Source organism: Octopus bimaculoides, chromosome 6, assembly GCF_046866305.1.
Source record: "Octopus bimaculoides isolate indiv1 chromosome 6, ASM4686630v1, whole genome shotgun sequence".
NCBI lineage: Eukaryota > Metazoa > Mollusca > Cephalopoda > Octopoda > Octopodidae > Octopus > Octopus bimaculoides.
Genome location: NC_142933.1, coordinates 117079881 through 117095543, shown reverse-complemented (window position 1 = coordinate 117095543; position 15663 = coordinate 117079881). Strand labels below are relative to the sequence as shown.

The 15663-nt window shown below is 35.0% G+C and overlaps 1 protein-coding gene across 1 annotated transcript in view; it reads right to left on the bottom strand.

The window, feature by feature from the left end:
• Positions 1-1787: 1787 nt before the first annotated feature.
• The window catches only part of LOC106882005 (dual oxidase), a 58796-nt gene continuing 44920 nt past the window's right edge, over positions 1788-15663 (bottom strand). Inside the window, exons 22-32 of the mRNA XM_014932549.3 lie at positions 14521-14551; positions 13234-13442; positions 12480-12710; positions 11529-11619; positions 11261-11310; positions 10725-11006; positions 7814-8043; positions 7185-7349; positions 5214-5369; positions 4408-4539; positions 1788-2726 (exon numbers count right to left, since the gene is read on the bottom strand). Of these exons, the coding sequence (XP_014788035.1) occupies positions 2604-2726; positions 4408-4539; positions 5214-5369; positions 7185-7349; positions 7814-8043; positions 10725-11006; positions 11261-11310; positions 11529-11619; positions 12480-12710; positions 13234-13442; positions 14521-14551 (1700 nt within the window). The 3' untranslated portion in view covers positions 1788-2603. The remainder of the gene's footprint in view (positions 2727-4407; positions 4540-5213; positions 5370-7184; positions 7350-7813; positions 8044-10724; positions 11007-11260; positions 11311-11528; positions 11620-12479; positions 12711-13233; positions 13443-14520; positions 14552-15663) is intronic.

Sequence of the window (15663 nt, the reverse complement as noted above, 5' to 3'; positions counted from 1 at the left end):
GGGTGGTTTTCAGTGGCCATCCTGCCTCAGGCGTTCTAACAGATTTCATTTATCGTGCGTTTCTCGCACTGGTGAGGGAGCTCTGTAGTAACGCCGTGCGCATGCGTGGAATTAAACAAGCAAGCGTTCCCGCTTTAATCTTTCTCTTTTACGGTCGGCCGACCATGAGCACGGACGTGTCAAGAGTGTCTCTAATACTCCAGCCTGGAGACAGTCTCTTTACGTGTTAAGCTGTCTCTCTACATCTTTCGGACTTACGCTCGACAGCTCGCTCACAACTACAGAACAACGTCCCAACAACTATGCTCATACACACAGAAGCTGTAACAACAAGAACTAAAGATGTATATATTTACCACCTGAATAAATGTTGTTTAAGTTGATAGTCTGGAGTTCAGCGTTCCGTTATATTCTTTAATTTTATAGTAGGAAAGTCAGGTATACATCTAAAGATGTATAACCCACTTTCTACTATACACGCAACAGTTTTGATTTCGAAGCATTTGAAAATTAATTACAAATTATAAAGAGAAACGAATGGCAGAAAGACTTCCGTATTTTTCCGCATACTTTGAAAAAAAAAAAAAAATTTTTTTTTTAATTCTGAAAAAAGTTAAAAATGAAAAATTTAGGTGGGTGGGTGGGGGGTAATTTCAAAATGCCGATTTTTGGCAATTTTTTTGCAGATTCGTATACTCCGCAGCCGAAAACGGAAGCTTGTGTAGAAAAAATAAATTAAATTAAAAAAACGGGTTGTTTTTGGCGGGTTACATAAGGAAGTCTTGCTCGAATGGCAGAATCAGACTGTCAGTATTTTAAAACCAAAAGTTTTTTTTTTTTAAAAAAAAACGAAAAACAGTGGAAAGTTTGGGAATTAATGGGGTAGGAGTGGGGAGTAATATTTGATTTTTTCTTTTTTTTTATATATAATCGTATTAATTCTATTATGCAGAAGACAGAATCGAAAAAAAATTTTGAAAATTCTTAAAAATAAAGAAGTTTTGATGGGTTTTAGTGCGTGTTTCGATCAAAACTCTGCCGACCTTTTTTTTTTATATTGTAATTCGCATTTGTGAATGATATATTTAAATCTAATCCTCGGTATAAACTTCAAAGGAAGTTTTTTCAGAAAATGTATCGTTTAGCTATTGTTTCTAGCATGTCGGAGGTAACATTTGCTCCCCAACTCTTTTTTTACCAAAATTTCTTCGGATTCCTGTTTTTGATATAGATTTGGATTTTGCCCCAAAATCAAGTTTTCAAAATTTTAATTTCCCCACTCCCCACCCCAATATTTTTAATTTTCATCTTAAAGAAACACTCAGATCCCCTTCCCCAACCTCCACATATCACCTCCCCACTTTCAAAAAGCTAAAAACTCCGAATGTTTCACTTTAAGCATTGAATTCTACGCACTCGTGAAACATCAGACGAAATTGAAACATTCAGAGTTTTTAGCTTTTTAAAAGTAGTAGGAGGCGATGGGTAGGGGAAGGGCCATTGAGCGTTTCTTTAAGAAAAATTAAAAAAGGAAAATTCCCAGATTCAATTGTTGAATAACTCTTGTGTCAGGATTTCTCTTCCCCCTTTCCCCTACAAATCTTTGAGATCCTACATTAAAGAGTCCAGTGGCACATCTCTTCTCTACCTTGAACTAAGCTAAAGTATTTTTGGTTTTTTTTAAGAAAGACATTATGTTAATGGGGCTATTGAAATTATTTCAAAACTACCAACTGAAAAAAAACAATCCATTTTCAACAACTATTAATAAATGACAACTCTGAAACTAAAAACTCAGAGATTTTTTATTGACATTAAAAAAAGGTGAAATAATGATAATGGTTTAAGAAATTCTGACAAAAGATTTCAACAAGAAAGTATATTGGTAATATTGAATATAAAATAGCTATTCTCTAAATCTTTAACCCTTTATCATTCAAATTACTCAGTCAAATGTAATGTTTATTCATTTACATTGGATTTAATCAATTGACTCTTAGCTTCATAATTTCAATGATGTGATTGCAGGGTAGGTGTAAGAGGCTGGATCTGGTTAATTTGAACATAAAACAGGTAGAAGATTTGGATCTGATGTAGCCAATCTACATACAAGAGGGTTAAACCTTCATAAAAACAAAATGGTTGCATTTAATATCCTCAAATATTCAAAATTTATATTAAAATATAAAATCTTTAGAGTTATGATTTATCAGGTTGGAATATGTTTCCTGTATTTAGACTTTATTTTGATGAGTTTTTTATATATACAAATCAAATACACCCGATTTTATTTCTGTAAAACATTATATATATATAACATAATGCATTATAAAATTATATATTATACAATGTGCAAACATTATCCGATATAAAACTCATTATGTTGGGGAGAGTAAACAGCAGATACATGTTAATTATATCAAGAAATTTACATATATGATTGGGAAAAGGGAAAAAAGATTTTTGATCACATATCTAAAACAAAAACTGTACATAGATCTTTATTTTCACTTCTATCACCAAAAGAGTCATTGATTAGTTAAGTCCAGTTATAATCCCACAATGTGGAATGAAGATGTCTAAAATTTAGAATATGAGCAGTCTTAAAAATTTTCATAATGATGTTTAAAAAGTGCTTTTGTTGTTTTGCCAGCTTCATTACAAGCTCTTTCAACGCTTTTGGTTATTCCATGTGGTCCACAACTGAAAACACCAACATTTCGCACCTGAAAAACAGAAGCAAAAGATAAAATCATTTTTCTAAAAAAAAAAAAAATCATTCTCTTATATATATATATACACACACATTATATATATATATATATATACACACAGTAAACTCTCCGTTTAACATACCCTGATTTAATGCATTTCAGATTTAGTGGACTGAATGGTATGAATTTCAACTTTTGGTACAGGGCTAAAAATTTTCAGAGCAGGATAAAAATTGATTATATTGATCTCACGTTAAATGTTGATGATGATCCCAGTGTTCAACTGGTACTTATTTTATCAATCTCCAAAAGGATGAAAGGCTAAGTCAACCTTGTCAGAATTTGAACTCAGAACATAGAGCCAGAAGAGTTATTGCTTAGTATTTTCTGCTTCATGATAATGATTCTGACAATTTGTCATATCAAGGATAACAATAATTTTCCTTTCTGCTCTAAGCATCAGGCCTTAAATTTTGATGGGGCGGAGGGCTGATTGATAACATCAACTCCAATATTTGACTGGTACTAATTTTAACAGCCCCAAAACGATGAAAGGCAAAATTAACCTCAGTAGGGTTTGAACTCAGAACTTAAAGATGGATGAAATGCTGCTTAGCACTTTGACTGGCATGCTAAAAATTTTGCCAGCTCACCAACTTAATAATAATAATCCTTTCTACTAAAAACACAAGGCCTGGAATTTTGAGGGAGAGGGTAATTCAATTACATTGACCCCAGTGTTTCAAAGGTAGTTAATTTATTGATCCCCAAAAGAATGAAAGGCAAAGTTAACCTCAGTGAAATTTGAACTCAGAGTGGACAAAATGTTGCTAAGCAAAAAAACTCTTATTTACTCTCAAGAAAGGAAAGTAGGAATTACACATCCTTTATGATACTTTGAAAATTTTATAGAATACAAAATGCATGTATTCCAAAATGGTTCCTAAGCTACCTTCAGTTTAATGAACATTCAGTTTTAAAGGACATGCCTTTCTTTCAATTAGTCCTTTAAATTGAGGATTTACTGTGTTTGAAAAAGATTTTATAATCTGTCACATAGAAGTTGCTTATGAAATATAAATGGAAAATAATAATCAGAAAGTAATTGAATAACTGATACTGCTGAGCCATGGTCGAAAGTATTTCAAACATGAGTATCTCACCGATTTGTATATCAACATCTGATGCAATGGTCAGTAACAGCTAGACCACAGCCGATGATTTGGTCACTGAGGTGTGTGTTGTGTATCTTAGACCTTTTAAAAACAATTTTCAAAGCATGGCCATGTGGTTTAGCAGCTCACTTTATAACTACATGGTTTGGGGTTCAGTTACACTGCATGACACCTTAGGCAAGTAATTTCTATGACAGCCCTTGGCCAACAAGAAAGAAACTGTGTTGAAGCCCGTCATATATACATATGTAAGCATGTGTGTGTGTTTGTGATTGTCCTTCTCCCTGACAGATAAACACCCGGTGTTGGTTTGCTTATGTTCCAATAGATTAGTGGTTCAGTAAAAGAGACTGATAGAATCAGTACTAAACTTAAAATGCTGTGGTAAATTTGTTGAGGATGTCTGCAATGACAGGACACCCATACAACATATTTACACGAGTTTTCAATAATATTCTAATAACTTTTATAAACTGATCCCATTGAAAGGAAATAATGCTCATAGAAAAACAATTTACCTGAGAATTGCATTTATGTATATGCTGTAGCATTTCAACAAGTTGTGGCCTCCCAAAGTGTGTTTTAGCTTTTAAGCCTGTAAAAACACTTCTTCCCATTGAAAGTTTCTGGAAATATTCTTCACAAATAAACTGCAATGATAAAAAAAAAAGTTAGGTTTTCTTTGTAGCATTTAAAAATTCTTAAATGACTTTTTTTTTTAATGTACGAACAAAAGTTAATCAAGAAGGCTGCAACTAGATTGAAGTATTGTGGAATATGTAGATAGTCCGTGTGTTATAAATGATGATAATAATGCAAATAGAACACTTTTAATGCTCATTGTTTAGTCATTTTATGGCCATTTTTCAGTGCTGGCATAGGTTGGACAGGGACTTACTTGAGGCAGCATTTTATTGGATGTCCTTAAACAAACCTAACCAGTTTTTCAAAGTAGAAAAGTCATTATTCCACTTATCTTTGAAAATGCAAAGCAAACGCTTTTAATGCCAACATGGAATGTAAACATCATCACTGTTTCACTCTGATGGTGAGAAGCCATGTAACATCATATCTATCTATCTATCTATCTATCTCACACACACACACACACACACACAGATTCCATCTACCAATCCCAATTCTACTCACAAGACATTACTTGGTCTGAGACTATTGTTGAAAACATTAGCCAAGGGTGTCACACATTAAGATAGGACTTACAACTATGTGGTTACAAACTATACAATAAATTAATACTTAAATGAATGGATATTCAGATTTACAAATTTAACAAACTAATGGAAGAAGAATAAATTTAACATACCATCATTGCTGTCCTCAAATCATAATTCTGAAAGAATTTAGTGATAAAAATCTCTATTTCAACCAATCCTTTTGTATCGACTCTTTCTACCTCTTGAAGAATATCAATGAGCCATTCAAAATGTCTGTGACTACCAGTGACCCAAATAAAATACAGCTGAAATAAAAGTTTCATGAAAATCATTATTTTTCATCTACTTTCAATACTAGTTTAGGGTGGACAGACACTGGTTACCTACCCTCTTATATGGGTAGGAATACCACCTCTTGCCTACATGCATTTCATTTTTGACTTGGCTATCCTTTCTAACATCAACTTCTTTACATATTGTACTGGATGCCTTTTTATTGTGGCACTTGCACCATAGAGTTTGCCATATTCTCAGTATGACTAAAGGATTCTTAAAACAGAAAGCCATCATTGCAAAAAACAGTCATTAATTAACTTAAGAATAATTAAGCACCAATAAATGCAGAGTATGTTTAGGGAGTTGCTACATGGCTGTTTGACATCCTAGAAATAAATCTGGTCTCCTTGAAATTACTCCCTAAAACCTTCGTTGGTCAGAGTTCGCCATGTATCTGCACCTATATCAGAGTGTAGTCCTGGGTAAGAATTTTTTTTATGTGCATAAATAACAGTTGCCCATACAGACAAATCTTCCTTCTCCATACCGTTGATCATGTCCAAGCAAAAAGTGCAAGGTCAATGCACCTTGGCACCAGTGTCGTCATAGGCATTGCCATCAGAACACAAAGAGCCAGAATGGAAAACACAAAGCATCTTATCTGCCACTTCATCATTTCTACTTATGCACACATCTGAAAGGATGGAAGGCAAAATTGACTTCGGTGAGATTTGAACTCAAACACAGAATGAGAACAAACATCAAAAAGTATTCTATTTGATACTAACGATTCGGCCAATTTGCAGTCACAGATTATACCCTCCTGCCTTAAAGAGGAAAGATATTGTATGACATAGTCTTCGATGGCCATGCCTAGAATGCTGTAGGTTGATCCACCAGGGATAACCTTGGGTTAAACATCTAGCTAGTACTTAGATTATCAACCCCAGTAGAGATAAAATTGTTGTCTGCTGGACTTGAACTGCAAACCTAGAGAAGAGACAAAATATAAACCACTTCTTGTAACTTTGGTAACAGAAATATATAAATGTGGCCGTTGCCAGTACCGCCTGACTGGCTCCCGTAGGATTTTCGAGCGAGATCGTTGCCAGTGCCCCTGGACTGGCTTGTGCGGGTGGCACATAAAAGACACCATTTCGAGCGTGGCCGTTTTCGTGCAGGTGACACGTAAAAGCACCCACTACACTCTCTGAGTGGTTGGCGTTAGGAAGGGCATCCAGCTGTAGAAACTCTGCCAAATTAGATTGGAGCCTGGTGTTGCCATCCGGTTTCACCAGTCCTCAGTCAAATCGTCCAACCCATGCTAGCATGGAAAGCGGACGTTAAACGATGATGATGATGATGATGATAGGAGAGTTCAAATTTTTGCCCTAAATAAATTCTTTATGTTCATTGAAGGCATATCTAAAATATACCTGAATAAATAGATGCAGGTATGGCTAATTACCAAAACTCATCGTTAAATAAACTTATTTTTCAAATCATAGCAAGTCAAACTAGCAATAAAGACTTGTTTCCCTTTTATAGCTCATTTCAATGGAATTCTACATTGTTAAAAGGAATGACACAATGTGTAGGAGAAAATCGTTACCCAAACGGATGGAAGTAGAATGCAGCAACTAATTATTTAACAGTTAACTAGAAGTAAAGTTTTCAACAGAGTTGGAAATTCTGATAAAAATTACAATGCAAAAACATGAGAAACTTTATTTTAAAATGGTTTCATTTTAAAAACATCATTTAGGAAAATAAAAACTTTTAAATACACTCTTAAAACAGCAAAATCTCAGCAGCATTGATTTAAATTATATTCTGTAACTCACTTTTTGACATCTCATCTTGTAAGTATTTTTTATTGCAGACATTTTCACAAAATCCTTTAAGATTGAAGCATAAGGTGTTACTCCAATTCCAGCACCAACCAAAACACTGATGTCAAACCGATACCAATCTTGTTGTCCAGCACCATAAGGACCATCTAAATATAACTGAAAGTAAAGCAAAATTAGACACCAATAGAATGGTAATTACTGTTAATTGGTAAAATATTCTTATATTAAACTGGATCAATAAATAAAACATTTCATCCTTGACTCCAGTGTTGCTATTGATGTCTTTTGTCTCTAAACAAACAACAGTGAAGATACCAAAAGCTGATGGAACTTAGTCTGAGGACAATTCTCAGGCATAGCTGTGTGGCAAAAAGCAAAGCTTGCTTCTCAACCATGTGGTCTTAGGCTTCAGTCCCATAGTGTGGCACCTTGAGTAAACACCTTCCACTACAGCCCCAGGTCGACCAGAGCCTTGTGACTGGATTTGGTAGGTGGAAACTGAAAGAAGCCTATTGTATGTTTGCGTGTTACTTTATATTAAACTAGAAAAAAAAAAATTTTTTAACTCCTTATTTTTATCTGTTGAGTTTATTATTACAAATATTTTCTTAAGAATTTACTTTTGGATAAGGTTCTTCTTTTAGGTTCACAGGATCAAATATTCCACGCATCTTCCAGGTCCATGGTCCAAGAGCTCTTATATGCACTGAAAGTGTGTCTTCATAAGGTGCCGATGTCAAAGTAAAAGGATGGAATTCTCCAGCACTAATTGAAGCACAGGCTATTTTCACCCATTGTCCAGACTTGTAATCAAAATCTTGTGGGCGTTTAAACTCAATATAAGTTACATCTGGAATTAAAAAAAAAAATTGCATTTATTAGAATAAAAGAAAAATGCAAACACATACAGTCTTCAAATGAGCAGACCATAACAGAAAAAATTAGATTCAAATACTGCCATGGTTAACTTTGCCATTTATCTTTCTAGAATCGATAAAATTTATAACAGTAATACTATGGGGCTGGAGTCATTTCATCATCATCATTGTCATTTAACATCTGCTTTCCATGCTGGCATAGATTGGATGGTTTGACTGAGGACTGGCAAGCCAAAAGGCTGCACCAGGCGCCAGTCAGATTTGGCAAGATTTCTACAGTTGGATGCCCTACCTAATGCCAACCACTCTGAGAGTGAAGTGAGTGCTTTTTATGTGCCACCAGCACAGGTGCCAGTCAGGCAGCACTGGCATCAGCCATGCTCGAATGGTGCTTTTTATGTGCTACCGGCACAGGTGCCAGTTGGGTGGCACTGGCATTGGCCATACTTGAACGGTGCTTTTTACATGCCACCAGCACAGGTGCCAGTCTGGTGGCATTGGCTTTTCTTGTCCTGGAGAGTCAAGACAGGAAAAGTTTGCTAAGTCAAAAATGCCCAAGACATGTCACGACAGCACCCTCAAAACTCCATCAAGGAGTCGAGGGCTCAAAGCAAAGTATAAGCAGAAGGCCAGACATTTGGTGTAAGGGACAGCTGCCCATATCAATTCCAGTAAACTAATGATATGTTATTTTTACTGTTCTCAGAAAGATTGAAAGCAAAGTTGGCACCAACAAGCTTTAGAAAGGCAGTTACAATAAATGATACCAACCCGAGTGCTTGAGTGATACTTATTTTATCAACCCCTTTCAGTATGTTTACTCCTAATTCCTTTATCCAGTAATACTAATGAACAATTCATCTACCAACTATGAAGGGTTCTCTCTTCCTCACAGAAAGATAGTTTATTCCACTTTGTAACCTTGTTTTTCTTTTTGTATTCCCTATTTACCTGTTGGTAAATAGCAAACACAAAAAGACCACCACTAGTTTCTTCAAAACCAGTTTACAATGTTTACTAATTCACAATTAGTTTCACTTTGGGTACAAAAGCTTTAAATTCCAACAATTATGAGTATTAGTCTTAATGTTATATAAAAATAGTAATCCAGTGTATGCAACTGAGGCAGTATTAAATTAAACTAGTTATCTATGTATTGTAGCTAATGTATACACAATAGGCCAGTTACGGTTGCATCTCTCTGAGATAACATCTCTTATGAATGTGCTGTGTTAAAAACAGTTATCAGACAGAGACAAAAATCTGTCCCAGCATCAGTCAGCAGGAACACCAAATACGTTTCAGACTTTTTAAACCTTTTCAGTGACATACTTGCAGCCAATCACATGCTGCAGTCAAGAATTTATTGCCTTTAATGTAGTAGAAAGTAAATAAAGCATTCACTAATATTATGAATAGCAACCTGGCTGAATAGAAATTTGGAAATATGTACTTGAAGCAGTATTAAATTAAAATAGCTATTTCTATATCATACTTAATGTATACACATTGCTGATAGCCCAGTTACTATAGTATTTGTCCTGATATAACATCTCTTATGGATGTGTTGTGATAACCATTTGCTACATCATTGAATGTTTTGTTCACTTTTTCCTATATTAGAGATGAAAATTTCTCATTCAAGTATGTTTGGCTGCAAATATGTGCCATTAGGAAGGCCTCTCCACACCCAAAGAAAGGTCAAAATGTATATGGTATTCTCGTTGGCTGCTATCAGGAAGGATTTTCATCTCCCTCTGACATTTGTGTTTTTAACACAGCAATCTTTGAAACATTTTTTCTGCTTTCTAATAAATAGCGAGGCAGAAAATGCTCATCAATAGAGATGAAGTGCAGCCATTTGTTACTCTAAGTATTGGATTGGTAACTTATGCCATGCTTTTGCTAATAGTTTTAGTGTCTGTGTAGTCAAGAGCAGACTCAAACAACTTCTTGGCTCTTTCACACTTGACTTAGTAGAGCATCTTTCCTTACATCCAGCCGTAAAGAAAGAGGGTTGCACCAACATCAAGCTGTTATTCATTAGAGTTGAGTCGATTGGATCAATCTGAACTGAAGTGCCTTGCTCAAGGACACAATGCTCTGCCCTATCCTGAAATTGAATCCTCAATCTTATGATCATGAACAAAAACACCTTAACCACTGAGCCACATGTTTTGGGTAAACACTTGCATGCTGACGGCGCTGCTGTATCCTGTTTCTGAATAGAGGAGTTGGTGTCTCATCAGACAATTAAACAGCTCTGTAGGTTTTTCAGCCCCTTTCGCAGAAACACCTAGAGCTGCCTAAGGTCACCCACTGATGTAGGCAACAAAGCTCCCACAGAACAACATTAGATTTTCTAGTCAGAGGACTCAACATCTGGGCCAGATGTTTCTACCATCTTTGATGTTCATTTGTGCTGCACCACTCATCCTCACTCAAGACAACTGTGATGGCTTGCTTTCTCAGGATTTTGACAATTTTCTGGCAACATCTTTTGTGTCCTGAATAGATTGTCCCAAACTCCTGAGCATCAAGTAAATTCTGGCTCCAACAAATCCTCTAACGCCTATCTCTACAAGAAGACATATTGCCTCTCAACCACTGTTTTTTTTCTACATGAAGTAAATAGGGATCATAAAGAACTTACCACTGGGCAGTTTCTCAGCTCGGATAACACTTATTTCTGTACGTTTTCGGCTTAAACTCACCAATTTATCAATACTGAAAAGAATAGCTGGTCCAATAAAATAGACCCAAAACATTGGTCTCTGCACAACCACTGCACTACCATGAAGTATTGTAATGATATACAATGGAATTATTAGTTTATGGGTGAGCCAAAATGCACTGAAGATATAACGTCGACTCTGCTGGGTGGCAAACATATACACAACACAGACAAGGATTATTAACAGCACACCAGTAATTCCTGTGGGAGATAAGAAATCATTAAGAATATGAACAAATAAACATATCTAAACATACGCACACAAATTCAGCACAAGCACATACATGCATATCAACACAGACACACCATTAGATACACACACAAACATATTTACTGACAATGCTTAACTAATTTGGAGAAAGATATAACATTAATCTGATATTATCTGCAACTGAATAAAAGAAGATTTAAGTTAAAAGATCTCTTTAGTAAAAATTTAAGAGAAGGGTTCTTACCAGTAATGTTTCCAAAAACCCAAAAGTGAAATTTGGGTAAGTAATCAGATCTGTGGAAAAAAATAAAAAAATAATTTTTTTTATTAGGCTTTTGAAAACAAGCACTATTTTGAAAATTAACTTTAATTATTGATATATCAAAATCTATTCATGTATTTATTCACATATATTTTAAAAAGAAACATAATATAAATTTACAATTTTAAAATGAACTTCAATTTTATTTGTATAATATACCAGTTTGTTTTCAGTAGCAGAATTTTCTTACCTGAAGACAATGTTTCGAAATATACATAAAAGTGCTGAAGGTTGAGTGGCAACATGATAGAAATTGAAGCCATATCCAATTACATGTAGCGCTGTTAAATATAAAAACATGATTTAATTAATGGTTTTGGGAAATGAATTTTCAATGACTTCAAAGAGGTTCTATGATAATTGTAATTAACAACTTTGGTCCTAGTTAAGATAACAATATTACAATGTAATAGAATTGTTTTTAATTTATGCACAACGGAACTACTGTTATGCACACACACACATCCTGAACCACATCCAGAAAAGGATCAGCTGATCAAATGGTATTCAATCAATTACGAACAGACATGCTCCAGTCTCTGACCTATAGGCATGCTGTATCCATTTTTCTATCTCTTTCAATGCAATTATTATGGCCTCTGCTCCTCACAGCTGACTGGTCTTATACTGCTTCTATTCAGTTACTTCCAACTCACTTGTCTCTCCACCTCACCCCAACCTTGTTACATCCAATACCTTGTTCCTATCAGGTGGCAAAACCCTGCTGAGAATTTTTTCCCATTTGTCTCCTCTGATAAACAGTGGCACCACACAAAAAATGTCCAGTGGGATTCAGGACATTAAATGATTGTGATATCCCTCCAGACCAAGTCTGAGTGGTGTAGAATTTATTCTACTAAAAGATACCCAAAAGTCTTGGTGGTGGTGTCAAAATAGCTTTTTTTTTTTTTTTTACCATTCTGAATTTCATTAGATTTGAAATGAGGCATTTTTGAAAATATTCACAAGTTAACTAAATACCATTATTATTGCAGAACTTCACAAAGGAAATGAGAAAAGAATTCAACAAGAAGCAAGAAGCTGCATTGCATAGGACCTGTTCAACCATACAAACATTGAAAAGCAAAGAAAAAAAGACTAAAATGCATTTATCATATAAGGAAAAAAATGGAAAACTAACCTGTGAAGAAGAGTGCATTCCAGGCTACTAATTTATGGAAAGCAACATTTGAATCAAATGGAATATACATGTTGAGAAATGTGCCCCTCAAAAAGGTTATAAGGTTTCTACACATTGTCAGCAGCAACAAGCTAAAATTGAAGGACATACTTGCTGCAGCACCTCGAGTTACACTCAAGCCATAACCCATCATGCGACGCAGGCCAACATGTTCATTTTCTACTGAATAATCTGAAGTAAAAAAAAGACAATATTGACACAAGAGGTTAGTCTTAACTTGTTTTAGGTTTATATGTGGTCAAGCTTTTAAAAATTAGTCTTGGCACTGAAAATAAGATAGTAAAGGAAGCTTTGGCATGGCTGCTTGACCAGATAGAAGCAGCAGCCAAAGTTCCCTCAAATCTACCTCTACCACCTAAAAAAAAAAAAAAGAAAATAACACATTGCAGACCGTTTTCCTGGACATTATTTCTGTAAGATTGGATGTTCAGGCTCAGAAAATCTGTTCAAAGATTTGTTCAGAGTTCATCTGTAGTGAAATGATAATTGTTTCTAATAAAGCACACAGCCAGTAGTTTTTAAGAAGAGGATATAAGTTCAAACTGTTGACCCCTGTTCTTAACTGGTACTTTATTGATTCTAGGGAGATGAAACAACTGATTTGAACTCAGAGCATAATGAATCAATGCTCTAATGATTTTCAACCCTTAGGGAAAAAAAAAGAAAAGAAAAAAAGATTCACATGGATACTTACAATAAAATCTTTCAGCAAAAACTCCCAAGGTAAAAGTGTAGAGCAAAATTAAAAAGAAAATGTGCTGTCTGTAGTTTTCCACAAAATTTTTCACTGAAATTATCTTTGCTTTAACAGGGGTATATTTTGTAAAAGATACAAAATTCCTCTGCAACTCGTGTTTGTCAAGATTTTGTTTGGGGACTGCTAGTTGAATTGATTTGTCCAAACTGAAATAGATAAAAAAAAAAGTTGAAATAATAAATGCTCTGAGCAAGATAAGATATAATTTCCTCAGGAAAAGAGAGAGTAAGAAATCCTTTTATGGTTTTTATTTAAAAAAAAACTAAATATATGTATACATGTGTTACAACCAAATGCCAAGTTGACTGACCAACTCTGAGCAACAGACAATGACAACCAGGATGATTGAGCTATAGTTTACAGATGTAAAAAATTATATTTAAAACCCTGAATCCTATATTTTTCTGGCCCATGGCCTTACCTCAAACCAGTTGCAGGGGGAACATGTCAGGGACCAAATTGCAGTTGTTGGAACCAAAATTTTGGGAGCAAATAAATGTTTAAATGAAGCTTTTGTGTTGTTCAATGGCTATAAGTCATGTTTAAATTTCAACACACAGTCTCAAATTAAGTTACTAGCAACAAGTATATTTCCAAAATTGTTTAACAACTAATCAGCGTTTTTTAATATTCTCACACAGCCAGTAATGTTGAAGGAGAGACAAGTCCATTAACATCATCTCTAGTGCTTTGCTGGTACTTATTTTATTAACCATGAAAGGATAACTAGATAATCCCATTCAATCAAATCAAATCAATACGTAATATGGTGTGAAGGAATGTGCTTAGTGATTAGTGTTGCACTCAATCACCAGATTGTTGGTTCGTTTCTCAGATCAGGTGGCATGTTGCGTTCTTGAACAAAACGCTTCATTTATGTTGCTCTAGTGCTGTGTGTCATAAAAGGCAACTAAAAGAGTTTGAGGTAGGATCTGCACTCCAGTCTCGTCCAATGAAAGAGCCCTAAATAGAATATGAATATACATGTATTGAAATATGTGCATGCACATTGCATCTTGGTTGATCTGGATAGGGTGGGGTAGTAGGGAAGGAACCACTACAACAATAACAAAAGTCATTTATTCTCTACCATCACAACCACCCACCACACTACAACAACAACAACAATTACCACAAGGAATCCACACTATAATGGACTGAGAGGATCGAAGTAATAGTTATTTCAGAGAAATTAATGATATAACAATAAAAATAGGGACTTACTTTCGCTTTCCTGGGAAACATTCCTTCGGTGCTACAAATATAGAAATATCATAAAACAAAAATTAGCATTTTTAGTGAATGTTTCGTAGAGTGTTATAGCTAATTGAGTTGTTTCCCACTACCTTCTATTGTTTATGTTACAATATATTGCTGGTGTTTATGTTATTAACCAAGGATAGACCAAAACTAAAATTAATTCTGGAGAGAATTCAAATCAAATGTTAATCCACAAGATTCTTAGAATATATTTTTTTCTTTTTTTGTGGCAGCTTAATCAAAACAAAGTTTGCTGCTTCTTGCTAGAGAAACAAAGTGAATAACAAATCTTTCTAATTTTGATCCAAGGTCAGCAATTTTGAAAGGAAGGAGCAAATCAATTGCATTGACGCCAGTACTTGACTGGTACTTTATTTTATTGATCCTGAAAGGACGAAATGTAAAGTTGACCTCAGCAGGATTTGAACTCAGAAAGTAAAAAGCCTGAAGAAATGTCACTAAGCATTTTATCTAACATGCTAACAATTGTCCCAGCTCATTACCTTACAATAATAATCCTTTCTACTATATGCACAAGGCCTGAAACTTTGGGGGTTGAGGGGGGGGGCTAGTCGATTTCATCAACCAAGTACTTGACTGATATTTACTTTGTTTGAGTTCAGATTACAGCAAGGTTGGCATTGCCTTTCATCCTTTTGGAGTCAATAAAGGCAGACAAAATATATGGCTAAGCATTTTACCTGGCATGCTAACAATTCTGCCAACTCGCAGCCTTACTGCCTTAGATAATAACATTTATAAAATTTTTTTTTATTCTAATTTTGGCACACGATCAGCAATTTTGAAGGAAAGGGATAAGCCAATACTCCTGACCCTGGTTCTTTACCTTTTATCCCTCCACAGTTGATAAAATACTAGTTATAAAGCACTGGTCAAGTACTAGGGTCAATAGTATCAATTTTCCCATTTGCCCAAACCTTCATTGACGTTTTTGATCCACTTGAAGTAGAAGCAGAAGGTGGAAAGAAAAGTGCTTCCCTCCATTAATTTGTTGAAAGGTAAACAAGACTATTAACCATGCACTCCCAAATGGGTTTACTCTCAGCATGTGTCTGTAAGCTGAACAATGTTAGCTAGGGGTGGGCA